The sequence below is a fragment of the Mastacembelus armatus genome, chromosome 4, assembly GCF_900324485.2.
Source record: "Mastacembelus armatus chromosome 4, fMasArm1.2, whole genome shotgun sequence".
Lineage (NCBI taxonomy): Eukaryota > Metazoa > Chordata > Actinopteri > Synbranchiformes > Mastacembelidae > Mastacembelus > Mastacembelus armatus.
The window spans coordinates 27,335,481-27,360,420 of NC_046636.1; the positions used below are offsets into that span (position 1 = coordinate 27,335,481).

The window sequence follows — 24,940 nt, forward strand, 5'->3', positions numbered from 1 at the left end:
AGTATCTTATTGTATAATTATACATGGTGAGTGTCATTGTGCTGTATTTACAGTACTGGTGATATCTAAACTATAATAGTTATCAATAATGTTCGATGGGTGATAGATTTGAGAGCGGTAGTGTGATCTGTCTGTGCCTATAATGCCTGATCGATTCTAAGTGTTCAGTAAAAACTGAATGGAGTTCGGTCACATGATCAATCCGCTTTCAAAAAAAAAAAAAGCATCGATCCGCTGATTTGAACTTCCTGCTCCGGGAAATCTGACAGGCTGCAGCTCGGCAGCGGGGCCTGACGCTGGAATGCGAAACTACAAGTTTTTCAGCCGAAACCAAAAATTGACAAACCTCAGCGGAGCGTTTCAGAACCATCTCAGCTCTCCCCGGGACTGAGCCATGGCCCGAGCCGCGAAGAGGGCTCGTACCGCGCGGTGAGTTGGACCGAGCCTCGGTGCCTTAGCATGGCTAGTTAGCATTAGCTCGTCCGTCAGCAGCGCTGACAGCTGCCCGGGCTACATTAGCATTAGCGCTAGCGCTACACATGCAGCGTTTCGGGGTTTGTGAATCAGCAGCAGGTAAAATCGGACGGAGCCATGAGCGTAATGATGCTGGGTGTCCTCACAGGACACTGGTGTTTTGTTTGTTTGTTTGTGTGTGTTTGTTAGTTTGTTGGTTGGTTGGTTGGTTGGTTGGTTGGTTGGTTGGTTGGTTTGCTTGCGGGGGTGATGCTGACAGCTAGCCTGCTAGCTAGCGATGGTATGTCGTCGTTGCTTGGTGCAGCGTCGGGCTCAACAAACAACAACAGGCTCGTCACGTCAACCGGCACCGCTGACGCTGGACTGTGTTTCTGCAGCATTTGCACCTCTCGCAGTGTATAAATGCATTTCCGGCTCGACCTGCCTCACACTGACTCGGTAACGATAATATTCGGTGCTGACGGGGTGTGTGACAGGCCGGCCCGGATACTTGGGTTCGTCTTCAGCTTTGTCATCTCTGCATCTGCAGGGGATGAGACGAGTTCGGGTCTTTGTACAGTTGGATCTTTGGGCCCGTTGACCCTGTGTGTTGGCTCAGGATGGCGCAGGGAGGCTCTCAGCTCGACTACCACATCCTGCAGGACCTCAAGCAGCGTTTCCCAGAGATCCCAGAGGGGGTGGTGTCACAGTGCCTTCTGCAGGTACACGCACACGCGCGCGCGCACACGCTTTTTCATGCACATTCTCAAAAAGCTGTTGGAAAATTGTGACAGTGTGAGATTCACTTGTGGTGCAGGTTGTTCTGTTTGGGGATATCTTGCTGTTGTAACCGCTTGACTACCATCCTCTAGTTCGGTCCCATGTACATTATTGTCTATGCACAGTAAGGCAGGTACCACCTGACCCAAACTACATGTCTGAGACTGGTCTCTGTTGCTCTCAGAACAACAACAACCTGGATCTTTGCTGCCACCTGCTGGCTCAGGAGAGTAACAGATACCTGTATGGAGAGTTCCATCACAGCCCGGACGAGGGACGACTGAGCCGAAACCACATGCTGCACATTAGCGTGGGCTACCCTGAATCAGATGCAAGCAAGTCAAATGGAGGATCAGTCGGGGTGGGGCGCTCCTTAGTGCACAGCACCAGTGACAGTCACATCGAACCTCAGCGGCCCAGCTACCCTGAGCCGTTGTCGGCCCCCGCCAACATGGCGCCCTCCCCAAGTTACAATCCTTTCTTCATGAACGATCAGAGCCGCTCGGCCAGCACACCCACACCTCCACCCACGATTCAGGGCATGTCTCCCACATACTCACCTGTCCAACGTTATACCATGACTCCTATAACAGTAACACTTTCACAAAGTATACCCAGCGTCCCACAGGCTTTGCAGATCCCTCCTGGGCACTATGCTAACAGCACCAACACCACCCTGTATATTCGCCCTTCACCCTCACAGAGCCCTCAGCCAGCACCCTGGTCCTCCTCTGGGGCACCTGTCTATCAGCATCAGCAGTCCCCATATAGTACTCCCACATATGGTTCACCTTACGGCTCACCGCAGCATCAAGTCCAACCGCAGCCCCAGCCGCAACCCCAACCGCAACCCCAGCACCAGCAATATGTCTTCCTTCCCATTAGCTCCCCAACACTTCCCAGCATGCCCTACCATCATCAGCAACAACTCCAGCAACAGCCTGCTGTTTACAGGCCCTACCATACAAAGGGCTCCCTCAAGAACCAGATAGAGATTACCTTGGAGGGTCCACGACCGCGCAGCAACTCACCCGTACACAACCCACACCCCCAAGGAGCGCTTTACATGGCCACCAGCCCCTCACCCAGCTCCCCTTCGAGGGGGATCACTGTGAGTGCACCTCCAGGCCCGGCAGCCTTCCACCCTATGTACCTGCAGCACCAGGGCCCCACGAGGCCTCGGCCTGCATCTTCCCCTCAACCGGGCCAGTCGGCCTACACCTTCAAAATCAAAGTGTCTCCCGGTGGTCAGGCCCAGAGGCCACCCAGCTCACCTCCTGTGGCTGAAGCAGAGTCTCTTCTCAACATGGTAGACCAAGGGGAGCAAACCGCTGCCCCTGCACCCATCCTTCCCATCTCCGCTTTACCAGGGAACGTTGCCAGTCAGTTTCAGCAAATACCCCGACGTTCAAGCTCAGGCTCCGATGACTATGCCTACACACAAGGTAAGAGAGGCTTGTCTTTCTATTGATTATGCTGCGTGTGTGCTCTGACGCTAATGGTTTCCTGATGTTTCCTGAGTCGACATTTAAGCTGAGCTGTTTAAAACAAAGACCAGAGTTAGTGTTTAGCCTTTGATTAGCTGACTTCATCCTAGAAGGTTGCTGTCTGGTTGTGGCTGGCTGCATTTCTTGCTCTCTGTTCAGGGTTTGATGTATGTGTCTACACAGGAAGCAAATTTTTACCTCACTGATATTACAGAGTCCCACAGTAGGTCAGTAACTTCCATGTTCACAAAATGAATGTTGTTGCAAATGTCTAAGGTCTCACCTGTCGCAGGTTTGTTGCTGGTCTCACTGAGAACTGTTAAAACTTGGAACTGTTAATTATTTTATTATCAAACTCTACAACTGATCTAATTATTTTATTATCCAACTCTAAAAAAATACATCTTGATTAAGTGCGAATGTTTTGTGGTGCTCATCTGCTCTTTTGTTAGTGTGTTTCGTCATATTTGAGACTTCCCCTGATTCTTATAGGTTTAGTAGTTTATGTAACTGCTTTGTGTCTGTCCATCGCTGTTAAAGATTATTTTTTTATGTTACCTCTTTATTGGTGTGTCGACGTCACTGTATCTTCATGTCAGTATTGTGCTTGTATGTTAATTTTTACTCTGTATACAGAGTGAGGAAAGGGTTTATATGAAATTGGATTTTTTCCTCTTGAAGTATAAGCTTTTCTGTGATGTGCGTGTTTCCCACCAGCTCTCTTGCTCCACCAGCGGGCCAGGATGGAACGTCTAAAGAAGGAGCTTCTGCTGGAGAAGCAGAAAGTAGAGCAGCTCAAGGCAGACGTCAACAACATGGAATACGACGCCCTTCAAAGGCGCTTTCGACGAGTCAATTCCACCAGTCTTATACCCAGAGTAAGGACCTAACACGTAAATGTCCTGCTGCACTGTTGCTCTTTACACATCTGCAGCTCTTTTCAATTATTTTATACTTTTCCACACACTGACCAATGATGATGAACCACAGTCAGTGACATCATTGAAGATTTAGACCCTGTCTTTGTCATATAGTCATATAGAGGCTCAATAGGCTCCAGCAGGTAGGTTGGAACTGACATTGTGGGTTTGAATCAGGCTTTGGGCATGTCACTGTTCAAAACGCACATGATTATGACGGTTAATCTTAAGAACAATTACACTTTACTTAGGCATTTTCAGGGAAAGAGCCACAAAACAAGTGTAATGTATCATACAAAGTGGTGTTAATAATTTCTTATTTGTAAGGAGTTTCAAAGGGTAGATGGGGAATACTTGTCTATTTTTGTCTGATCTAACTGGGTTGTGTGTTTGTACCGGCTGCAGCCTGAAGAGATGACCCGATTGCGGAGTCTGAACAGACAGCTTCAGATTGATATCGACTGTACCCTGAAGGAGATAGATCTACTGCAGTCTAGAGGTATACATACACACCCATGTGCACACATAACTGCACATTCCTACACAAACCTTTGAAGTGTGTCTCTGATTTATTTGAAAGCATTGATCTTGAAATAGCCAAGCCCAGAAGCAGACAGAGTTGCGCCCAAAGTGATGGAGGAGGTTGTGTCTCACTGCATACAGATGCAGCACTCTGAAATGACTGGTTGGTCCATGACAGGACCCAGGCTGATCCATGTTGGACCCTCACTAGGTTTGTGCACCGTGTTTGACTGGTGTCTTGTGGCCCATGTAACTGATGGCAGTATTGCCTTGAAAAGACTCTAGCCACAGTTTGTGGAAATGAGCTGCTGTGCTTTATCTATTCACCCGGCGTGGTGATGTTGGAAGCTGAAACCATCTAACTGGCAGCAGGCTCAAGAGTGTGACCAATTTACTTGCAATCAGTCCAGTGCTGCTGAACGTTTGAGCAGTGGTCTTCCTGCAAAATAAATCCACTCCCAAGTCACAGTTCTGTTGCAGACTGCAGCAGAGTTTTCTCAAGGGTTTATTTGCACTGTGCTGTATTTCTCTACTGTCACAAGTCTCGCACGGCTGGCCGAAGAGCGCGATCACCAAAGAACGATGCTGCCGTGAAAGGTTTTATGGTTCGGATTTCTGTCTGTGTTGAGCTAAATGGAATAAAACAAATTTTGTTCTTTTGGGACATTAGAGCGTTTTCCCTTTTTATTTCACTCTCCAATGCCCTTTGGCAAACACTGGCCAGGATGTCATGTAGGCACATTATTTTAGTTTTGTCTCCACTCGATAACAACAGTGACTGTTGAAGCAGCTGCTTCTTTCACCAGCACCATGGTCTGATCTGTCAATAAATAAATCTTTAGAATTGGATTTTCTAGTCAATGAGTTTAAGCATTGTATTTATTTCAGTGTCAAAGTGTTAACCCCTGCTGACACGCCAGCAGTAACATACATGCTCTGAAATAGGAAATCAGACTGTTTGCATGGTTATATGCAACTGTTGTTCACATTTAGAGATTATTCTTACTTTTTAGCTTCTGATGTCTTGCAAAATGTTTCATGTTTGGGACTTTGACCATTTTGGTGGCCAAATTCACAGTTGAACGGCTAATTTTGTTATAAGCCTATGAAAAGCTGTGAATCGTGTTCATTATTGTGACAAAGTGCCCATTTAAATGTATAATTTGAGAAAGTGATCTCTTACAGTCCAGCCTTTCATCCACTTGAGCTATTATTATTATTGAGCTGGAAAACTTTGCTTGCAGAAAATTAAGTCAAATTACAAAATAAATCAGTATATGAAGTTGACAGTGTCATCCAAAGAGCTTAGTCTAAACAGACCCATGTTGACAATTGTCCTGAATGTGATTTGGAAAAAGCTTCATAAGATTTAAATTAAATACTCAAGAAAGAAGAAATTTCAACATTTTTTATTTCAGTCAACGTTAGGGTGAAGACAAGACCCTTTTAGCTGGAGTCCTGTGTGATGCAGTGAGGAAGTTATTGTCTGTCTGAACGCAGCAATCAGTCAACAGACTCAGAGAGAATGGCTGGAAACTGATTGGCCTGATTGGACCTCTGGCTGGAATGGGCACTTCTAAACAAACTTCTGTATCTGATTTCTTCTTTCCTCCACAGGGAAGTTTGACCCAAAGGGCAACTTTTATGACAACATTCAGCCTGGTCCAGTTGTGCCGCCCAAGCCTGGAAAGGAAGGTGGGAATTGTCCAAAGCAGTTTCCAGAGACATAATCACAGAGATGTGTAACGAAGAGACACAAAATAGATGATTTGCAGGATAAGTTCATTACTGTTGCCAACTACAGATTTGCATTAAGGCTCAATTTGTCTTTTTTAACTTACAGCACATTGAAGATTTGGGGCATTTTAGTAAAATATTAGCTGACTGGTCTGTGTTGTCTTTGCAAATCTGTCGACATAAACTACACGAGAAACCTTACTACTGACATTGATACTTCAGTGGCTGACTTTTGAATATGTGTGTCACGTGTTTAAAACTCAGTTTAGCTAAAATTGTTATTGAATAAACTTTTTTCATGTACTACTTCTCCACAGCCCCTGGCTCCAAGCCTGTGCCAGGGCCCCAGAGGGACGAGGACTTCGAAGGCGCCCAGTGGAACTGTGAAAGCTGCACCTTCCTCAACCACCCTGCGCTCAACCGCTGTGAACAGTGCGAGATGCCGCGCTACACCTGAGCTTAGAGCTGTATTGCCCACCCCATCCCTTGGATACTAGAGCCCCGACCCTTTGTAGAACCTGTCTACAGATCTTCGTCTGTCAATCAAAAAACAAGTCCTTCTTACCTGCTGAGGTAGAGCCACTATCCCTCTCTTCCCTGTTGTCCTTCTATCTACTACTCCCATGCACTTTGACCCTCGTTTCCACTGGCGAGTGATGATTCTTTGGAGACTCTTCTCATGGCAGATGTGTAAAAGAGGGAGTGACATGTTGCGACTTTGGCAGTGGGTGGGATGGGGCTGCAGAACGGTCAGATCGACCGAGGAGGAGCTACAGTTTACCTAGAGAACATTCCATGCAGAATGAGTGACTGCCCTGTTTACAGAACTGCACCCATTCCTGAACTCAAAATGGAGGCACTTCCACTTTAATCCAGGACCTGTAACTCCCTCTCTGACAGTGGAACAATGAAAACAAAGGTATAAACGTTCTGACTAATGCAAAATGTAGACTGTACACTGTATCTGGCTCTGTATTAGAGCTTATTTCACTGAAAGAACACTAGAGACACTTGCATATAAGTATATTCCTGGTACTTTTATGCATATTATGCCACCCTGTATTATGTGTTCAAAAGATGTTGATTTCCTGTGCAAATGCCTCAACTTGCTGTACTTAATAAATGAGCTGATTCTATGTGACTTGACCACTCACAGATGGCATAACTGCGTAGTTTGTCAAAATTCACAGATCTTCCATTTTCCCAAACTAAAAAAAAAAAAGACACCTTTTTTTTCCACAGTACATATTTATTATGTTAGTAATGAACCAGTGGGAATCAGAAATACAGCAGCTAATGGTAGTGACATGCACACACACTCACTTTCACTAATATTGCAGGAGGGAACAGGAGAAGTTTTGACGTACTTTGAATGAGGTTTGAGAAGTTCGGCTCAGGAGCCCGTCTGGTCTAACGTCTCATGACAACACTGCCCTTCAGGTTTCAACTTAAATCTTTGAGTCCTTGTAACACTGTTCATGCAAAGTACAAAAGTGCTGTATGTCAGACCCCAACTACAGACGCTCCCTATTTAAAAAGCTTTGTATTGTTAATGGAGCCTACTCTACGCAGAGCATTCCCATCGCCCATAGAGTGAGAAGATAAGGAGACATCACATGGGGAAGTGTGTGAACACATGCTGGGTGGTCTGATCATGCAGACGTTCACATGCAGCAAATGTGATCGTTTGCCATCTTCTTTGCTGCTGGTCTGCTTGGCATAAACTCTGTTTACTGCACATACTTACATATAATACAACAATTTTATCAAAAAGCAGGCAGACCTGGGGTTATGCTGCAATCATGCGTTTGCAACTGTTAACGCCCCTGTGCTGTTTATTCACCAGCAAACGTTCTTCTCACCAGTGTGATACCATATAGAAGGTGCCTGTGGAATGTCTTCCATGCTTATGTTCACTGTCAGTACTTCAGATTGTTTTAATAGAGGTGGACGGGGGAAATAAAGCCAGTCTGTTGGAGCTTCTTGGCACACTTTCATCGGCCTATTATACTTTACGGGAAGAAGAAGGCTGGTCAGAGTTACAGATGTGCTGTATCTCTGGGGAAATGTAGCATGCTGCATTTCCTTAGATGTGCCCTGTCTTCCGCACTTTGTCATCCTCAGGATATAAATTCAATAGGATGTTTTCATCTCCGGAGCCTTTGATTCCGATTGGCCCACGTTTACATCATTTCTTGCCTGCTCTGCTCTGATTGGTTGATTAGGCCCCAGCTTGTCCTGGTATGGGGTCACTGATTCCATCTGTTACCTCCGGATTTTCTGTCCAAGTCTAGGACCTGCAGGAGAGCCACTTAAAGGGGACACACACTTATCTGAGTGATGACTTTCCATAAAAAATGAAACTGGTTTTCTTTCTCTGAGCTTTCTGACAAAACCGTGGACCAGGGTTGAGGAGAATCTTTGAGACAAGACAGTGAGTTCATAGTGTTAAATTGAAGGACTTGATTCTGGTCCTGACAATTACAATAAGCATTTGTTTTTTCCTATTGCTCTAGTCTGTGTTGAAAATGTATATTACTGAGAGAACATGGGTCAAACAGAGTCCTGGTTTCTCCTCGTCTCACATATCTTAGTAATAGTCTTCATAGTTCTTGGGGTTGAGGCAATAGAGGATGGCGCCTCCAAAAGAGAAGATGGTGGATCCCCAGGCCAGGCCGTAGCCCCAGTTAAACTCGTGGTACACCCTCAGACTGACCGTCTCGATGAACTTGATGGGGAACAGGACCAAGCTGCACGCCTGAAGCACCACTGCAGATGGAAAGTGAAGAAGAAAGAAGGCACTGATGTTAAAATGATTATGGTAAGTAGAATATGTTTTATCTGCCTGTATAAACTAGAAGAAAGAAGCAATAAGACACTTTGATTATTAACCTCCGACCTGGCGTCAACATATGTGGACATCACATGTTTGGTTGTCTGCACCATCATAGTTAATTCAATGTAACTGAAACCTGTTGTACACAAACGTGGACACTTTAGTGCTTCAGATAATGTGGTTTTTATATTTATTGGTTCCATCTAACCCCAAATAGCTAGAAGAAATCTAAAATGCAAAAAGCCAAAGCAAAGTTCAGGTCTGAGGAGGTTAAAGAACTGCAGTGCCTTTCACGTTGTTTGTTGTTTGTTTTCTTTTTTTGCTTCCCATAGAACAGACTCTCTTTACGTACCTGCAGAGAACAGCATGACAGCCACCGGCTTGTAGCAGCGACTCCTGGAGCTGGAGCACAGGGACAGCAGCGCCACAAGGAAGGACAGAAAGGTGAGGGCTGCCCCCCCCACCAGCAGGGCCAGCGTGGCGATCTGCCAGTCTGAGACAAACACACACACGAACAGGGACAGGGGAGGGAGCGGGATGAGGGAAGAAAGGCATGAAATCATCCTGAGATAGAGAGTGACATCGGTAGCTAAAACGAGGTTAGTGTGGAGAGAGCTGTGTCTGCGGCGCTGACAGGGGAGAGGAAAGTGGAGAGATAAATGAGGAAGAATATAAGGAAGAGAGAGAGGCAGCAGAGTAGGTCACAGGCCATATTGGGGAGGAACAGTAACACTGCCAGGCTAAAAAAAAAAAACGATTCCACTACAGTGAATTACCACAATATAAACACCAACTATTCGTGGTTCAGAGGCTGAGACGAAGACTCGTGCATTGTGTGAGAAGCTGGGATGCCTCTTAATGTTTTGATGTGAGCCAGTGGCAGAAGAAGAATGTGAACCATGTGGTGAATAACCCTCAATCCAATCACACCAGTTTCTGGCAGAGAAGAAATAAACAAACATGCACAGATTTCAGGCATTCAGTAACAGATCCCAAACTGACTCTGTGAGGTGATACTGACAGTGATAGATGATAATATCCTTCCTTTTTGGCTGATGCCAGCTCAGCAGCATTCTCAGCTTTTTATTTAGATTTACTCCAAAATCACCCAACTGGAAATAACTCAGTCTCATTTCCTATCCCAGCTGAAGTACCAGAGAGGAAATAAAAAGGAAACAAAAACAGAAAAACATCATAGTAGAGATTTTTGTTTGTTTTGATGAGAGACGATTCCTTCATAATGAAAGTGCATTTAAAGGAAACCCCCAGAATTTTAGATATGTAGTCATGAGACGTTGAGTGGGGGCTGTTGAGAAACATACATGTTGTTGTTTAGAGATTAAGGTCTATTTTCTAACTTTACTGTGTACTCAGGGAAACAGGAGGTCTATATGTAAACAGGCAGAGGATATTATGCTAAGGCGTTTAATTACACAGGAGGAAATAATTTTAAGTGCAGTGGGTGGAAAAAAATAAATAACATCAAAGCATGAAGGGTATATTTCAAAGTTCACAGTGACTTTGGATATGTATTGTCTTTTTTTTTTTACTGAGTATACATAGTAATGTCTATTATGGAGCCAAAGAAATAAAAAAGATTAAGCACTGCCAAGAATATTTCCTCTCTATTGAGGCAGAAAATCGTTAAAACATCCACCAGTGGGGAGAAAGTGACGGAACATAAGCTGCTTAAAATACAGTTCCCACTCTTGTTGGAGGGAAACTTTATTTCAGGGGCCAAGCAGCTCAAATATAAACAAGCATCAGCTACTTTTGACCAAATATGGTTCAGGATTGAGAGTTTAAAAATGGGCCCTGTCACCACAGGATGTTGGAAAGAGCCCACAAAAAGCAGAGCACCCTCTCTCTCCAGCCCACAGCTTCACATCACGAGGCCCCCTCGAAGACCGGCCCCTTGTCTTTCTGTGCCGCCGCCTCACTGGCTGCTTCTCAGCAAACGGCCACAGTGACTTGACCTGCAGTTGTTAAAGCTCGTCCTTGGTGAGATATTTTCTCTGGGTCAGTTCGCTGCCTTCAGCCCAGGCAGTGTGCAACAGAAAGCCTTATCAGTGTGCTCATGAAACAGCAGGGTGCAGAAAGTCATCTCATCCCAGATTTGGAACCGATCCTGAACGCTGTGCAAGAAACACGGCCAGAGCGTGAGTGCTCAAAGGCTTTGACGAACAGGAAGCGCCAAAACTATTAATCTGAGCCCCGTATGATGACAGATGGAAGAGGAGATACTGTACACAAGATCCAATCTGAGCATTAATTATGGTCCCCTGTTTGCATGTCAGGGGCTGTTGAAGTCTTAATCCGATTTCTCTGTCTGAGACATTGGTAGAAGATCTGTGTCACAGAAGAGCCTCAGGTATGTCTCTCACTGTCCCACACACTGACGCTGTGTGAGCAGCAGGAAGATCTTCATCCAGAGGTTCAACACATGGAACCACTGCCAGCTTCAAACCTGCACTGTGCTGTGACCTCCTCCAGGGAGGGCAACTGCCCGTATATGGGACCAGTGAGGCATTGTTAAGAATGTATGATTCATATGCTTTGCCCTCTCTACGTCTGACTGGGCTGGACTCACTCACGCTAGTTCCACTTTTGTTCCCCCCCCCCCCATCTTGCACTGACTTGGTATCAACCCACTGCTCCTTCGTGACTGTTCCACATTCCTAGGCCTGTGTCAGGTCAGTGTATTTTATAATTGACCTTTGACAAAGTGTGTGTATGTGAGAAGCAGAGGCAGCACTGTGTATAATTCACATTGCATGTTACTGTGCTTTCCCAGACGAACATACACATGCAAAACATCTGAGCAGCCAGCTGGTGTTTCAAACTAACAGGATTTATTTAATGCCCAGAGCATGACACTGAGGAAACACTGGGGGGTGGGGGGTGAGGAGAAACTGATTACTGGGATTCAAATCAATAAGCCTGGCCAAGCACAAGCCGGAGGAAATGGGCAGTTTGCTGTGTGCATTCACTGTGGTATGCTGCCGCTGCCGCTGAGAGCTGACACGGAGACTGCATGTCTTTATATGGCACCAAAGTGCACTTTGTCTGTGCTGACAGAGAAGGATCGGGGCCAACGTGACCCACAGTTACTCATCTCTCAGACTAGAAAGAAAACATTTTGCCAGACTAACGAAACACACTCTATCACTCAGCACACAGGAGGAGGTCACAGGCAGGAAAACATTATATGTATAGAATAATAATAATAATATCTAATAATAATAATAACAATATTATATTATTATATATACATAGATGTGACCACACGTAGACACAGACACACAAAATGTGAGATGATGTAGTCGGGGATGCAGTGCTGGATAATCCTCCATCTTTTACATCTGAAGAACAGACTTTAGACAAAGTGTGATAAAAAACCATTTGAGTAATTCAGACATTATTAAGTTTAGTTATTAAGTATGTCAGTAAGTTACTATGGTTGGACAACACCTACAAAAGCAATGCGGCCCTTTAAAATGTCCCGTAGAAGTCAGGAACATTTTGTTTTGTCAAGCTCAGTTTGACATTTGTGGTGTTTGTAATGGGCTTCAATGATATTTTAACATGCACCACAATTGAATGCAACCCTGCCACAGTTGATCCATCAGCATGAACGTTAAACCACAGGGTTGTTGTATTGGATGTATTAAATGTTGTGGTTGTCATGTTTCATCAAAGCGTAAACAAAAAGCTTTTCTGAAATCACAAGTAATTGTTATTAATTCTGTTCGTGCAGCCATTTCTCTTTTATCAGTGAATCACCAGCTGTGATGGAAATATGAAATGCTTCCAGGAACAAAAAAGAAAAGCTGAATGTGTGGACCCCGAACAGAAGTTTCTCTAATAGAGAACATCAGCATTTCTGGAGTGCTTCACTTGTCTCCCTGGTTACTAATCTCCAGGCATCTGGATCTCTGGGGAGCTCTCTGCTCTGAGCTGCCCTCGCTCCTCAGCCAGTGAACAAACCCACACAAAGGCTCATTTTGTGAGCAACAAAAGGCCAAATGAAACCCCAGCTGGTCCGCTCCTGGCGAGGCAGAATTCCCACATCATTCAGAGGCGCACTGGGCAAATGTTTCCAGTGAAGGGTTAAATAGCCCAGATAGAAAATCAAATGCGTCTTATTCTTTGAGATAAGGACAAAGTTTTTTTAAAGTCATTATTTTCAGCTTGGATTGTTCACTTTCTTATTTCATGAAGAAAGTTCTGCAGTTTAAATTAACAGGCCAATAGCTAATTATAAAGTAATTAACATTTACCAGTCTCTAGGGTGGTGTTTTATAATTCTCAGCCACAGAACAGATTGGATGAGACGTGCGCTGTCTGCAGGGACCCTTTGTTATCCCTGAGCGCTGACTTTCATTTGAATATGAATGTGGGTGTCTGTGTGCACCCCAAATTCTGCCATTTCCAGGGTGAACCGCCTGTAAAAAAAACTACAAAACCCAACTGGTTTAAAACTTCCAGACAACATGTTGGCGCATCACCCCATGAGCGTGTCTCTCACCGCTGGCCAGCGTGCTGTTGCAGGACCACTCCACGGAGCTGACGGGCTTCCAGCAGGACACCCACAGGGACAGGTAGTACTGATCATCCGCTGTGACCCAGGCCGGGCTCAACATGGCCCCGACGTCCAGACACAGGGCGAGAAAGACGCACACCAGTCCCACGAACTTCAGGGGCGTCAACGCCGAGACCCGAACCTCCTCTGTGCCGCTCACGGATGAAGCCATGTCGGCTACCTAAAGTATCTCAGTCATTAAAAAACAAGGAAGAAGAAGGATGAAGTCTGGTTCTTTCTTCAAGTCTAGAAAATGAGACAGGGTGACGTTGTGGTCGTCTCCCCTGCCCGTGCGGTTGGTAGCAGGATGAGGAGCCGCGCTCACTCCGCGCCCTGAGTCCCGAGGACGCTGCTGCCGCTTCTGTCGCCCCGACGCTCTGCTGACGGGACCGTGCTGTGGATCACTGAAATAACACGGTGCCGCACCTGCTGGGTCCTAGTGCCGAGACCCGCACAGCATCCCTCCCCATGTTCACTGACGTAGCAGTCAAAGGAATAACATGAGCTGCGGATCTTTGTCACAGTGCAGAGGAATGTGGCAGCACAAGCAAGAATTCAGACGCGGAGCCGCCTCACCCCTCATGAGCGCACCGATAAGCCTCCTCACTAGTCTCATTGATCGCAATATAATGAACAATCACTTGGTCACCTGCTATACCATTTATTTAAACTAACAAGCCAGCAGCTTGTCAGTATCGGGTACCTGTTCAAACGGGTCCTACCTGTTCGAACTGGTCCTGCTGGGGATGAGCAGCAGCAAAAAAGAGATAAGAAGAAGAAGAATAGTTCATGGAGAAAAGGCAAATCTTCATCAAGCAGAGATTTTCTGTCACCACAGAATCAACCTCAAGAGTTTGACAAAGAGGCTTCTGGCTGCAGGAAGATCCTCAGACAGCGGCGGCAGCAGGAAGGCTCCATCAAAACCAACAGCTCAGGGGTCAGTACGTTTACTGTCCTCACAGCAAGAGTCCAAAGCAGCTTTTCCTCCTACACAGTCAAACTTAATGTGGAAAACTGAATTTTAAAGTGTCTGCTGACTGACTAAGCCCTGATTTCACATTAGGTACATTGTGATGGGACTAATGCAGGGAACAGTCTGAGCTTTGTCACTTTTATATTGTGTCGTTCTCACCTCTGACCACAGCCTTGGCTTTTTCTATACATTTTAATAATAAAGGAATTTTTGTCAGTCATTGTTCTGTTATCGTCTGATGGGAGGAGGCCTAGCAGACCAGGACCCACTGCTCCTGTATGATCTGCCTCTTGGAGGGAAGCCGCAGGGACCTGGTCCCAAGAAACCATACAAGTTGGAAACTGACTTGTTTTGTACATGATCTTACAGATTAGTTCCTAATGTTTTATACAGATGTTAATCTGGAACTTCTGTTTTTCTGTTTCAGAAGTTCAGAGGTCCATCATCAGGACTATCAGAGTTCTTCGCGGGTTACAGGAGGTGGACTCCCTGGCCCTTTTGTGCTCCCCCTCCCTTAGATTCCTCCTGTTTCTTTTGTCTGGAGGCTCCAGCCTGTGAGACGTCCATCAGACTTTGGTCCACGAGGGACACAAGCTCCCTGCTGTGCATCCAGGTGCATAATCCATATACTAGTTACTTAATCCAGACCTCCTTCTTTGGACTGTCATATTCTTAAAGTATTTTAAACACAAATACAATATTCACAACAATCTTAGATTATTATCACTTCAGATTCTAATTTTTATTTCCTTTATTCGTTTCTGTAATTGATCTATTGTGGCGTGTGAATGTCGCCCTGTGGGAAGTGATGCTGCAACCAGCTGGTGAACAGGGGACAAGTGTGGCTCTTTCCATCTGGTTCATCCATTCACATTCTCACATGTACAATTTAAGAGTGTTGTCAGGTTGGTGCGACTTCTGTTCATGTGAAAAATTATTAGAGGCCTTTCTTAAATTTACAGTAAACCCTGGGTTTGTGAATGGGCCATTACAGTTCCTGCTCTAACCAGCAGGGGGACTGTGGAAGCTCCACACCGTGAAAGTGAAAATATTTCACCAGAGAACTTTAAACATGGTTTTAGCATAATTTGCCAGGTTTCCAGTTCGCAGGTGTGTAATGATGCAGTTGTTCACTGTTAGATAGGTAGGCACACACACACACACACACACACACACAAGCTGAAAGAAGCTTATGCTGCTGTTTTTTTCTCCTAATTGAACACAGCTAATCCTTTGCCCTTAGGGAAGAATCTGTAATTAATACTGATTAACATGCACACGGTTATACACAAACGTTTTGAATCAAATTAACTTTAGAGTCAGGTTTAAACAGATCTGTGGTAGACGGTGTTGATTTGTTGTACGCAGATGGAACATGCAGCTTCTAGTGGTCATTTAATGAACAAAACAAAGTTTGTGTGAGATTTAAATTTACAGGTTTAATTTTAGATTTTTTTGTTTTTAACAGCAGTTTTAATTAACTTTGTGTTTGATTTACAGAAGTTCATGTCAAGGGGGGCATGGTGGAGTAGTGGTTAGCCCTGTTGCCTCACAGCAAGAAGGTTCCTGGTTTGAAACCCATCAGGGGCCTTTCTGTGTGGAGTCTGCATGTTCTCCCTGTGCTTGTGTGGGTTTTCTCCAGGTACTCTGGTTTCCTCCCACAGTCCAAAAACATGTATGTCAGGTTGATTGGTGACTCTAAATTGCCCATAGGAGTGAGTGTGAGTGTGTGAGGTTGTTTGTCTCTATATGGCCCTGTGATGGACTGGTGACCTGTCCAGGGTGGACCCCTGCCTTTCACCCAGAGAGAGCTGGGATAGGCTCCAGCTGATCCAGGACTGAAATTTGTCAACATGCTGACATTATTCCTGTTTAAAAAGAAGAGTGATTTCTGAAACGATGATTGTGGGTAAAATAGTTGTGAGAAATGTAAAAATAAACATGATTGTGTATTGGTCAGGTGCTTTAAGTTGTAGTTATTATGTTAATGGATTTTGTTTTTGTGCGGGCTGCTCCTTTAACTCCAGGCACCAGACGCTGTGCGCATGCGCCTGCACGGAGCCACAGAGTCAGCGGAGGACCGAGTCTCGTTAATACGCGTTTCGGTCACGGAAAGAGGCGACGACGTAAAGAGGTAAAGAGGTAAAGAGGTAAAGGTGTCACCGAAAGACGCGAATCCTCTTCAGTCCGACTGTTTCGACACGAAGTCTAACAACCGTCACTCGGACGCGTTTCCATCGATCCCCGTTTCTTCGGAATCGCGTTACCCGTTAAATGGAGTCCGAGGCGGGAGCAGCCGCTTGTCACCGCCGTCCCCTCGGGTTTCTAACCGGGGCCGAGCCGCACACCGACACGCGGCCACGGGAACAGGCGGTTGGTGCCGCTTTTGTTGTGCGGTCGCTCAGAAACGTAACGGGCGATGGCGCGTTGTTGTCATTACCGATGATTCACATGCGTGTGGACACCGAGCAGCCGCCGCCATCGGGCCCCGGTTAACGGGGTCTCGTGTTGTTACGACTAAAAGTGTGTCCAGATCTTATTCTGCCCTAAAACGTTTACAAAATGTAAATGCCTTTATTATCGTCAGCCTCTGAAAACGTGACGGCGCCTGTTTTTCAGATTATACGGTGATATCACAGCGATGTTCAGTGACCATATGAAGGCAAAGGTGCGTTAACACACCTGTGTGTGTTAATACACACAGGCCCAGCACCTGTTGTCTGTTCAGATCAGAGCACTGATGTGACTTTTGTTTCCTGCAGATAAATCAGCCCAGACGTGCAGGAATCATGGGGAGCGGTAAGTGTTTGGTGTTCGAGCCAGTTTCCTTAGAAACACTTCTCCAGTTTATTGTTTTTCTCTTCTGTTGTAGTCATTTTAATCTTTTAGCACCAGGAATGTGACTGTTCGGGTTTTTCTGTCACACTGTTCCTGTTCTTTCCTCGGGGTATTTTCCACTTTCCTGCGTTCCTGGTTCCCATTTCTGCTGTTACAGTCCTGGTCTCATAGTGTGGCCCCATGTTCCCGATGTCACACTCAGACCTTTATTTGCTAATATGACAGCAGCTGGAACATTCCCATGTTGTGACAGTGTTCAGACAGTTTCTGTTTATCTTCTCATCCTGCATGTGTGAAGTTCATCCTCCAGTTACTTGCTCCAGGGACGGACGACTAAATCAAAGCTTGCTTTTGTTTTTATGCAGAAATGTGGGCACTAGGCAGCTTGGCTCTGCTCTTCTGCCTTTGTTTCAGTCCCCACGTCCCTCCCTTTCCCCTTTTGCATCTCTGTCCTGTTTTCCTCCCTTTGCCTCACTCCTCCTGCTTTCAGTACACTCTCTTGTTTAATTCCCCCCCTTCGCTCCGTCCTCCGAGCTGTTTGTCTTACAGACTCACCCCCTACTCCTTCCTCTTCTCTCGGATTTTCTTGTCTCTGTTTATTATCTTGATTCATGCATTCCCCCCCCACGCCCCTCACACGTCTTTCACTCTCATGATTCTCTGCCCTCGTCTCTGCCCCTGTCGCCCTCTCCCAGTGTTCCTGCCGGCGGATGCGGCCCACTCGGTGCTGCGGCGGCTGCGCAGGGCCAACTTCCTGCTGGAGGAGCTGAAGCAGGGCAACATTCAAAGGGAGTGTCGCGAGGAGATCTGCACCTATGAGGAGGCCCGCGAGGCGTTTGAGAATGACGAGAAGACGGTGAGGGGACTAGAGACACACCACAATTGCTCCGCTCGTGAAGACCAAATACACACAGGAATAGAAAAGTAGAGCACAGTAAAATATCTGCCACACATTGTGGATGGTTACAGGAGAATAAACCAGTTAAGGGGGACATGTGTTGGTCACATCGTGACTGCAGGCAACAAGTACCATCCTTCAGATGGACTCATCCTACCCGCTCTAACTTCAGAAAACCCAAAGTGTCCATGAAAAGTGCTGTTTTGTAGCGTTTATGTGGCCGATACAAATCAAGTAGCTTGTAGAAGTTGAATGTTCTCTCTTCAGGAAGTGATTGTTATCAGCAGGAAGAATATGCAAGGGAGGGATGTGTTTGTAAAACTATTGTGACAGGCCAAGAGCAAAGTCATGCAGATGCACATGCACAGTTCTGTGGTCTGTTTTCGTGTGGGCGTTGTTGTCTGCTCCTTTTGTAATAGGCAGCGTTCATACAGTGGATCCGGCACTTTGACTGTGGTTTTTGGAAACAGTATTATGAAACTGTGTTTACGCTGTAGCCTGCATGAATGTACCCAAGTCTAATCTTGAGCAAAAATTTGACTGGCTTTTGTTTTGGTTGGCTGCAGAGGCGGTTTTGGGAGGAATATGTGCGAGAGAGCAGTCCGCCCGGAGGACTGGACACAGTGGTTGGCGGCATTCACTCCCTCTACTTGATCATACCACTCCTGCTGGTTGTGTTCGTCATCGCCGCCGTCGCTATCACTGTGTGGCGGTGCCACTCCCGCAAACGCTCACAGCGCAACCCCAGCCTGGGACGCTCGCATCCCGACCACGTCTTGTCAGTGGTCTCCATGGACAACTGGGGGAGGGATTACCACCATGGTGACCAATCAGAACTCAGCGTCCACAGCAGCCCAATTTATCCAGGCTCAGAAATCACCTCAGGGAGAGGAAGTGCTGGAGATCCACCACCATCTTATGAGGAGGCTGTGGGCCATGCAGACATCCAGATAGAGACCGAGCCGCCTCCGCAGTACGAGGACATAGCCAACACCAGCAGCACTAGTGTCAGCGGTGGCCGTGGAAAGTAAGCCTCGTTCTATGACTCCAGGAAAAGCCCTAACCTACACTAAGACCTATCATCTGGCAGTGACACTGTTGTGGTATCACCAGCCTTCCCTTATTTAACACAAACAGGAACACTTTTCACTGTCTGGTTAATGGACTAATGCAATCTTTGCCGGAGCCAGAGCTGTTGAATTTTGCACTAACCTTTCATCAACGAGGTGATGTGATGGCAGGAGGGAGCAGATGATAATGCAATACCAAAACCAACCAACACCTCTGCTGAATTTCTTCAAGTTGCATCTGTGCTGTCACACTGTAGCAAATATTTAACCCAGCGGGCACAACAAAGGTGCATGTGGTGTAAAAAGTATATACATATATATGATTGCCATAATAAAGGGCACAGTTCTAATAGTGTATATGGGGGTTGGACCGATGCTCGTTTAAGCTCAGTGCCAATGCTTTTTTAGACTTAAGCAAACAGTAACAGATGTTTTGGGCCTTAATAGGAGTAAATTTGACTCTTTTTGACCTACAATTTTGTATATTGCATTTTGACCACCAACATATTTAGTTTTGCTCAGCCTGTTAAAATGGCAAACAATTATAGAATCATGTGCAACGTGAGTTTCATCCCACTGTTTGTTACCAGCTGACTAATCTAAGTCCAATATTTGCTCGTTAGCTCTGCTTTTGGTTGAGCAATTCATGACAACAATATTTGGATGTTCTCCATCAGTCATTTATATCAAATATTTGCTGTTTTGTGCCAGACAGGTAGTGCACCTCCAGCTTGTCTGATCTTGTTAACTTGTGTAGGCTGCCCACAGTTTTATATAGCAGTTAAAAAGAGCACTGAGACCCAACATTACATCTTTAGGCCAAAGAACTGAAACAAAGGCCAAACCTGTGCTGACTATTCCACTTAACAGTAGTTTGACTCACTGTTGACATGTCACAAATTGCTTAATGCAGGCTCAGACAGTCAAGTTGCCAAATTCGTGCATTGGTCTAACTTCACTATACACTTGTGAATATTTTTGAGTTTAACTTGTACGAAAAGGCCAGCAGTTGTAACATGGGTGCTGAAATACATTGTGTGAATATGTGTCAGTGTGCTTATGTTTTAGGAATGCATGCAGCTTGGTCACTACACCCGTGGTTGGATCTGGCACTGAACCATTTGTTGACGGTGCTCACTGGTCCATGTCCATCTTTGGGCTGTTGACAGTTGCTCAGTCTGCTTTAACTGAAAATCCTTACCCACACTTTCTTGCTAAAGCAAATGGACTGGTTGATATTCTGGAGGTGCAGGGTCTTTTGCTGTGCTGATGTAGAGAGGAGGACTGTTCAAGCAGGTTTGCAGCTTGACGGCAAATTTAAGTTGTGGAGTGACATACGCAGCATCAGAGACAGAAGCTTTAGAAAAAGAGTAATCAGAGAGTTTGGACTTGCTTAGCATGAGTAATGTACCTGTATATAAACATGTATAATCTGTACGTGTGAGACTAAGTTACAGATTTTAGTCAACACAAATGCAGTAAATGTGTTGGCACTAATGTAACTATTATACACTAGGTTGTGAATAAATGAAGGCACTTTGTGTTTAGGCTCAAATTGAGCTGCTTAATGAAGACTAGGACAGTGGTTTGGCATTTTCAGCAATAACAATGTCACTGTAACTCTGAGGAAAAGTGCTCATACTTTATATGCAATCCTGCTGCGTACACACTAGCAACCAAAAATACCTGTCAAATTTTCACTGGCACTGATAAATGCCACACACTACTCCTCCACCTGTCAGCCTTTGAGCACTGATTATGATTATGCTGTGTGTGAATTAACCTGTGAACCTCAGCATTTGCTTGAACTTGCTAGAAGTGAGTTGTGCTGGTAGGGGTAGCTTGTTTTGGTTTAGGTCAGTTGTTGTACTGTTACTTACAGAGGCCTGTTTTTACATTTGCAATGCCTTATCAAACAAATAACATGTTATATAACACTAAAATGAAAGGGAACTTGTTATAAATCCTTTATGTGCACAAGCTTGAATTGATTTGTAATAAAACATTTTAAATGCTTTGGCTTTTGTTAGTTTAAATCAGTGGTGATGGGATAGATCCATCATTCTACAAATCCAGGACACTGCTGATGTTTGTTACTTCTGAACTGGAAACACAAAAGGTGTCGCACAGGAAAAAGATCTTTTCAATACTGAAGCCATTCTTTTCCAGATACTAATTTTCAAGGATATTTCCCAAAAACAATAGTTTGAGACACCTCACCTTTGATTCACATTTGTCCTTTCTCTGTAACATGATCCAGAATCAAAGTATTGTTTGCTGCTGATCAAACAAACCAGGAAGTGACTCATTAACCACAAATGAACAACCACCAACAATGTAAACGGGGCTCAGGGCAGAACAGCATTCTCATTATTCCTCAGCCTGTGAAAAATAACCCATTGTTGTGAGCTGACGCACCTTAACATCAAAAACACATTTATTAACATTTGATAGCAGTAGTGGTACATGTACAAATATAGAGTGGCTCAGTTTGTCGCTAAGAAGAGTAGAGCTCTGAAAGCTTCGAGCAGAGCGGGCTGGATTTAGCACAGGCATAGAAAAGAAAGAACACAGCTGCTGTTGGACAAACACTTCTTAAAAGGCTCATCGGTGTGAGATGATGTGAAGCCCACCTGTGACGTCACACTATTTGTTCTCACTTTACATGCAGTAGCCAGGCAGCCAGCAGTGGCACAGAGCTCAGTCATTAAGTTTCCCAGCAGTGTCTCATTATTACAATCCCATGTGATCAGGTGTTAACACAATAACCTCACAAAAGATAAAAAAAAAACAATAGGAAAGAGAACCCAGACGTTTCCTCGATGTTTTGTTCATACTGACGTAACGCTGAAGTTACACCCACTCCTTGGGGTTTCTTAACACCTCCATTATCTCGGCCTCCTGGGTACCTTTGGCTGGTTCATGCATGTACTCCCACCTGAGGATAAATCATGACTTTGTTACCAGGCAACACCGGACGCTCGTTACCGATGCAAGAGCAGGGCGACGGCGTGACCTTACCTGGCAGTGAGGGGGAGGGACATGATGATGCTTTCAATTCTGGAGCCAGGCGTCGCCAGGCCAAACTTCACTCCCCTGTCATACACCAGGTTGAACTCCACGTATCTACAGCACAAACACAGATAACAGATAAATCAGATCAGTCCACACTGCAGTGTTGGATTACTGAGTGAGCACTTAGCTTCCTAACCGGCAGGCACTGGTTTCTTTTTACAGTATCTGAACTACTGTGTGAAAACACACACTAAAACTGTCTTCAGGTATTTGGACAATGCAGCACAGGAAACATCTGTAGTGGTGTGTGTTTACTTACGTCTTCCACAGTCTTTAAAGAATCTCCTGTGCAGAATGAATGCCTGCATTACTGTGTGTCTCTTACTCACCTGCCTCTTCTTATCTGCTGCCAGTTCTTCTCCTCGTCAGTGAAGGAGTCGTTGAGATGTTTGTATACGATGGGCAGGTAACAGGGCACCACGGTGCGGGCGCAGCTCTTGACAAAGTTGAAGGCCTCTTCCTGACTCGGAGCGTCCAGGTCATCAAAGAAGATCCCTCCTATACCCCGACTCTCTCCTCTGTGGCGGATGTAGAAGTATCTGTCACACCTAGAAAGGTTTGGAAAATTGTTTTGTTTCCATATCAGGTGAATACACAGATCAGCTATTTATAACTGCTCTGCTTTGTACCTGCTAGTTGTTTTTTGTTTCAGTCACTACCTAAAGGAATCCCAGTAACAACCCAGTTCATATTTAATGGGATCGATACGAAAAGAACAACTTACACTTAGCAAGAAAGAAAGCAAGTGCGTTTCCCAAAACTTCAAACCATTTCTTTAAAATTGCACTTCAAATTAAAATAACAAAAAGGACTTCTGACAAACCACATCTGATAAACCACACCCCCATGGTCATTCCCTGACTTGCATCATCGCTCAACGGTTTTTCTGCAACTGCAGATTTTAGGCAGAGACATCCTCTTATCATTATCTTACAGGGAGGATACACCCAGTTTAATCCACACAGAATTCAGGATGCATACGTGCTGTAGAACACACACACACACACACACACACACACACACACACATACACACACACACACGTAAGGAACTAATCTGAAGTCAAACTGTACCATTTCTTAAAGTCAGGGTAGTACTGTGGGTGGTGTTTGTCACAAGCCTCTTTCAGAGTCTTGTGGAAGTGAATCGCATCTTCTTTATTAATATAAACTGGAGTCAGGTCTGTTCCTCCCCCAAACCACCATTGCTTAGTGCCTGGAACACACACACACAGACACACACACAGACACACACAGAAGGAAACAAGGGTTATCATTCATTCATTTACTCAATAGCGTCACTGACACCAAGACACAGCTGCTGGTGTGAAAGGACCGACACTCACCATCTTCCTCTTCGATCTCAAAGTACCTGTAGTTGAAGTGCACTGTGGGGATGTGGGGGTTCTTGGGGTGGATCACAGAGCTCACACCCATGGCACAGAAAGGCAGCTTCCCTGGAGGAAAACACAGACCACGATAAAGTTCAGACACATCCAGTGCTCTGGGCCGGAGCATCCTACAGTATCACTACAGGTCAGACTGACAGGACTCACCATCTTTGCCCTTGAGGACCTTCCCTCTGCTCCTCATCTGTTTGGCAGCCTCCTCGGTCAGTTCTCCAAAAACCACCGACACATTGACTCCCGCCTTCTCAAACACCTTTCCGTCCTGCAACACACAGCTGATGCCTCCACCCCCTGACGCGCACCGGGACAAAGGGGATGCATTGAAGCACAAACACATCATATACATCCGGAACTAAAATTTGTCCAGCTGCACATCAGGACCCCCTCACCTTCCTTCCTGTCCCACCGGTCCACCTTGAACGTCCCACCGTCCACCTCCTGCAAAGCTTTGCAGAATTCGGCTTGTGTCTCCATGATCATCAGCTCCATCCTCGTACGCATGTCCCCTTTCCTCGCCTGCAGCACGCCGACGTCGGTCACCGGAAGACACATGAAGCCCCGGCACCTCTCCACGATGGTCCCCTCGTCCTCCTCCTTCTCGGCGGCGCTGGAAACTCTGGTCGCCATCTCTGCGCGCTGGAAGTGCTGCGCATTGGCCAGAAGCCCCGTTACAGCCGCCGCTGCTGTTACTGCGGCGGCTCCACGGAGCGCCAGGGACCCCCGTCTGGCCGTCCCGGACCTGCCTGCGGTCCCATGGGACATAAACCTTACTCCCGTTCCCCTGGAAAACCACCTCGCTCCCGGAAGGAGAGTGTGGACGGAGGGTAGATGGGAAAGCGCGTCTCCTGCACTAGAAACCCGCTTTGAATGAGCAGCCAAACATCGTCTCGTCGCAGTTTGAGCCGCTTTGTTTACCGAGCAAAAAACGATGGTGGCCATTGGCAGAAAGTCCCGGTCTGTGCTCGGTGCGTAGGGGTCGTGAGTAGTAACCACGTAGTTCCCGACTCCTCAAAACATGATCAGAAGTTGTGTCTACGTGAGATCTGTCAAGTGCTGCTCTTCAAGGGGCGTGTACTTTATCCGCGATGACTGAGGCACCACGGGAAATGTAGTTCATTCCGTTTGCGGCGCTGGCTTCTCCGTGTGGTGAAAGCCACAGCGAACTACAAGACCCAGAGTTCAGTGCGCCTAAACTACTACGTAGTGTTCAATGACTCTTCAACCACGTGGGAGGAATATACTGTACATTGTATATTACAGTATATTGTATATTGCTGTATACTGTATATTGCTATATATTGTATATTGCAGTATATTACAGTATATTGTATATTGCTGTATATTGCAGTATATTGTATATT

At 45.7% G+C, this 24,940-nt stretch overlaps 4 protein-coding genes and 1 long non-coding RNA gene across 10 annotated transcripts; 3 read left to right on the forward strand and 2 right to left on the reverse strand.

The window, feature by feature from the left end:
- The first annotated feature begins 252 nt into the window (after positions 1-252).
- On the forward strand, positions 253-7,054 carry tab3 (TGF-beta activated kinase 1 (MAP3K7) binding protein 3). Of its 2 annotated transcripts, none has more exons than XR_003295598.1 (7): positions 253-429; positions 1,004-1,175; positions 1,418-2,678; positions 3,438-3,598; positions 4,046-4,139; positions 4,221-5,857; positions 6,217-6,287. XR_003295598.1 is itself a non-coding variant. In XM_026305232.1 (7 exons), exons 2-7 carry the CDS (start codon positions 1,074-1,076, stop codon positions 6,354-6,356), a joined length of 1,836 nt encoding a protein of 611 aa, XP_026161017.1. In that variant the 5' UTR covers positions 253-429; positions 1,004-1,073; the 3' UTR covers positions 6,357-7,054. The 2 variants fall into 2 exon arrangements, 1 of the variants encoding a protein (XP_026161017.1); XM_026305232.1 differs by having other exon boundaries at positions 5,780-5,857; positions 6,217-7,054.
- A 73-nt stretch (positions 7,055-7,127) lies between these two features.
- tmem47 (transmembrane protein 47) lies at positions 7,128-14,208 on the reverse strand. The gene is made up of 3 exons (XM_026304791.2): positions 13,264-14,208; positions 9,088-9,228; positions 7,128-8,668 (listed from the first exon to the last, which is right to left on the reverse strand). Exons 1-3 carry the CDS (start codon positions 13,487-13,489, stop codon positions 8,490-8,492), a joined length of 546 nt encoding a protein of 181 aa, XP_026160576.1. The 5' UTR covers positions 13,490-14,208; the 3' UTR covers positions 7,128-8,489.
- Positions 8,582-12,580, forward strand: LOC113129071 (uncharacterized). The gene is made up of 3 exons (XR_003295571.2): positions 8,582-8,720; positions 9,094-9,179; positions 12,511-12,580. It is a non-coding gene; the product is annotated as an uncharacterized LOC113129071 (long non-coding RNA).
- Positions 14,209-16,349: 2,141 nt separating the features above from the next.
- Positions 16,350-21,111, forward strand: prrg1 (proline rich Gla (G-carboxyglutamic acid) 1). Of its 5 annotated transcripts, none has more exons than XM_026304786.1 (4): positions 16,350-16,424; positions 17,053-17,089; positions 17,824-17,984; positions 18,593-21,111. In XM_026304786.1, the coding sequence occupies exons 2-4, from the start codon at positions 17,080-17,082 to the stop codon at positions 19,055-19,057; spliced, it is 636 nt and encodes a 211-aa protein (XP_026160571.1). In that variant the 5' UTR covers positions 16,350-16,424; positions 17,053-17,079; the 3' UTR covers positions 19,058-21,111. The 5 variants fall into 5 exon arrangements, with proteins under 5 accessions (XP_026160571.1, XP_026160574.1, XP_026160570.1 ...); XM_026304789.1 differs by having other exon boundaries at positions 16,355-16,432; XM_026304785.1 differs by having other exon boundaries at positions 16,361-16,958.
- A 404-nt stretch (positions 21,112-21,515) lies between these two features.
- On the reverse strand, positions 21,516-24,518 carry cpox (coproporphyrinogen oxidase). The gene is made up of 7 exons (XM_026304784.1): positions 23,969-24,518; positions 23,727-23,870; positions 23,517-23,627; positions 23,245-23,386; positions 22,501-22,719; positions 22,118-22,222; positions 21,516-22,034 (listed from the first exon to the last, which is right to left on the reverse strand). The coding sequence occupies exons 1-7, from the start codon at positions 24,516-24,518 to the stop codon at positions 21,950-21,952; spliced, it is 1,356 nt and encodes a 451-aa protein (XP_026160569.1). The 3' UTR covers positions 21,516-21,949.
- Between the last annotated feature and the right edge of the window lie 422 nt (positions 24,519-24,940).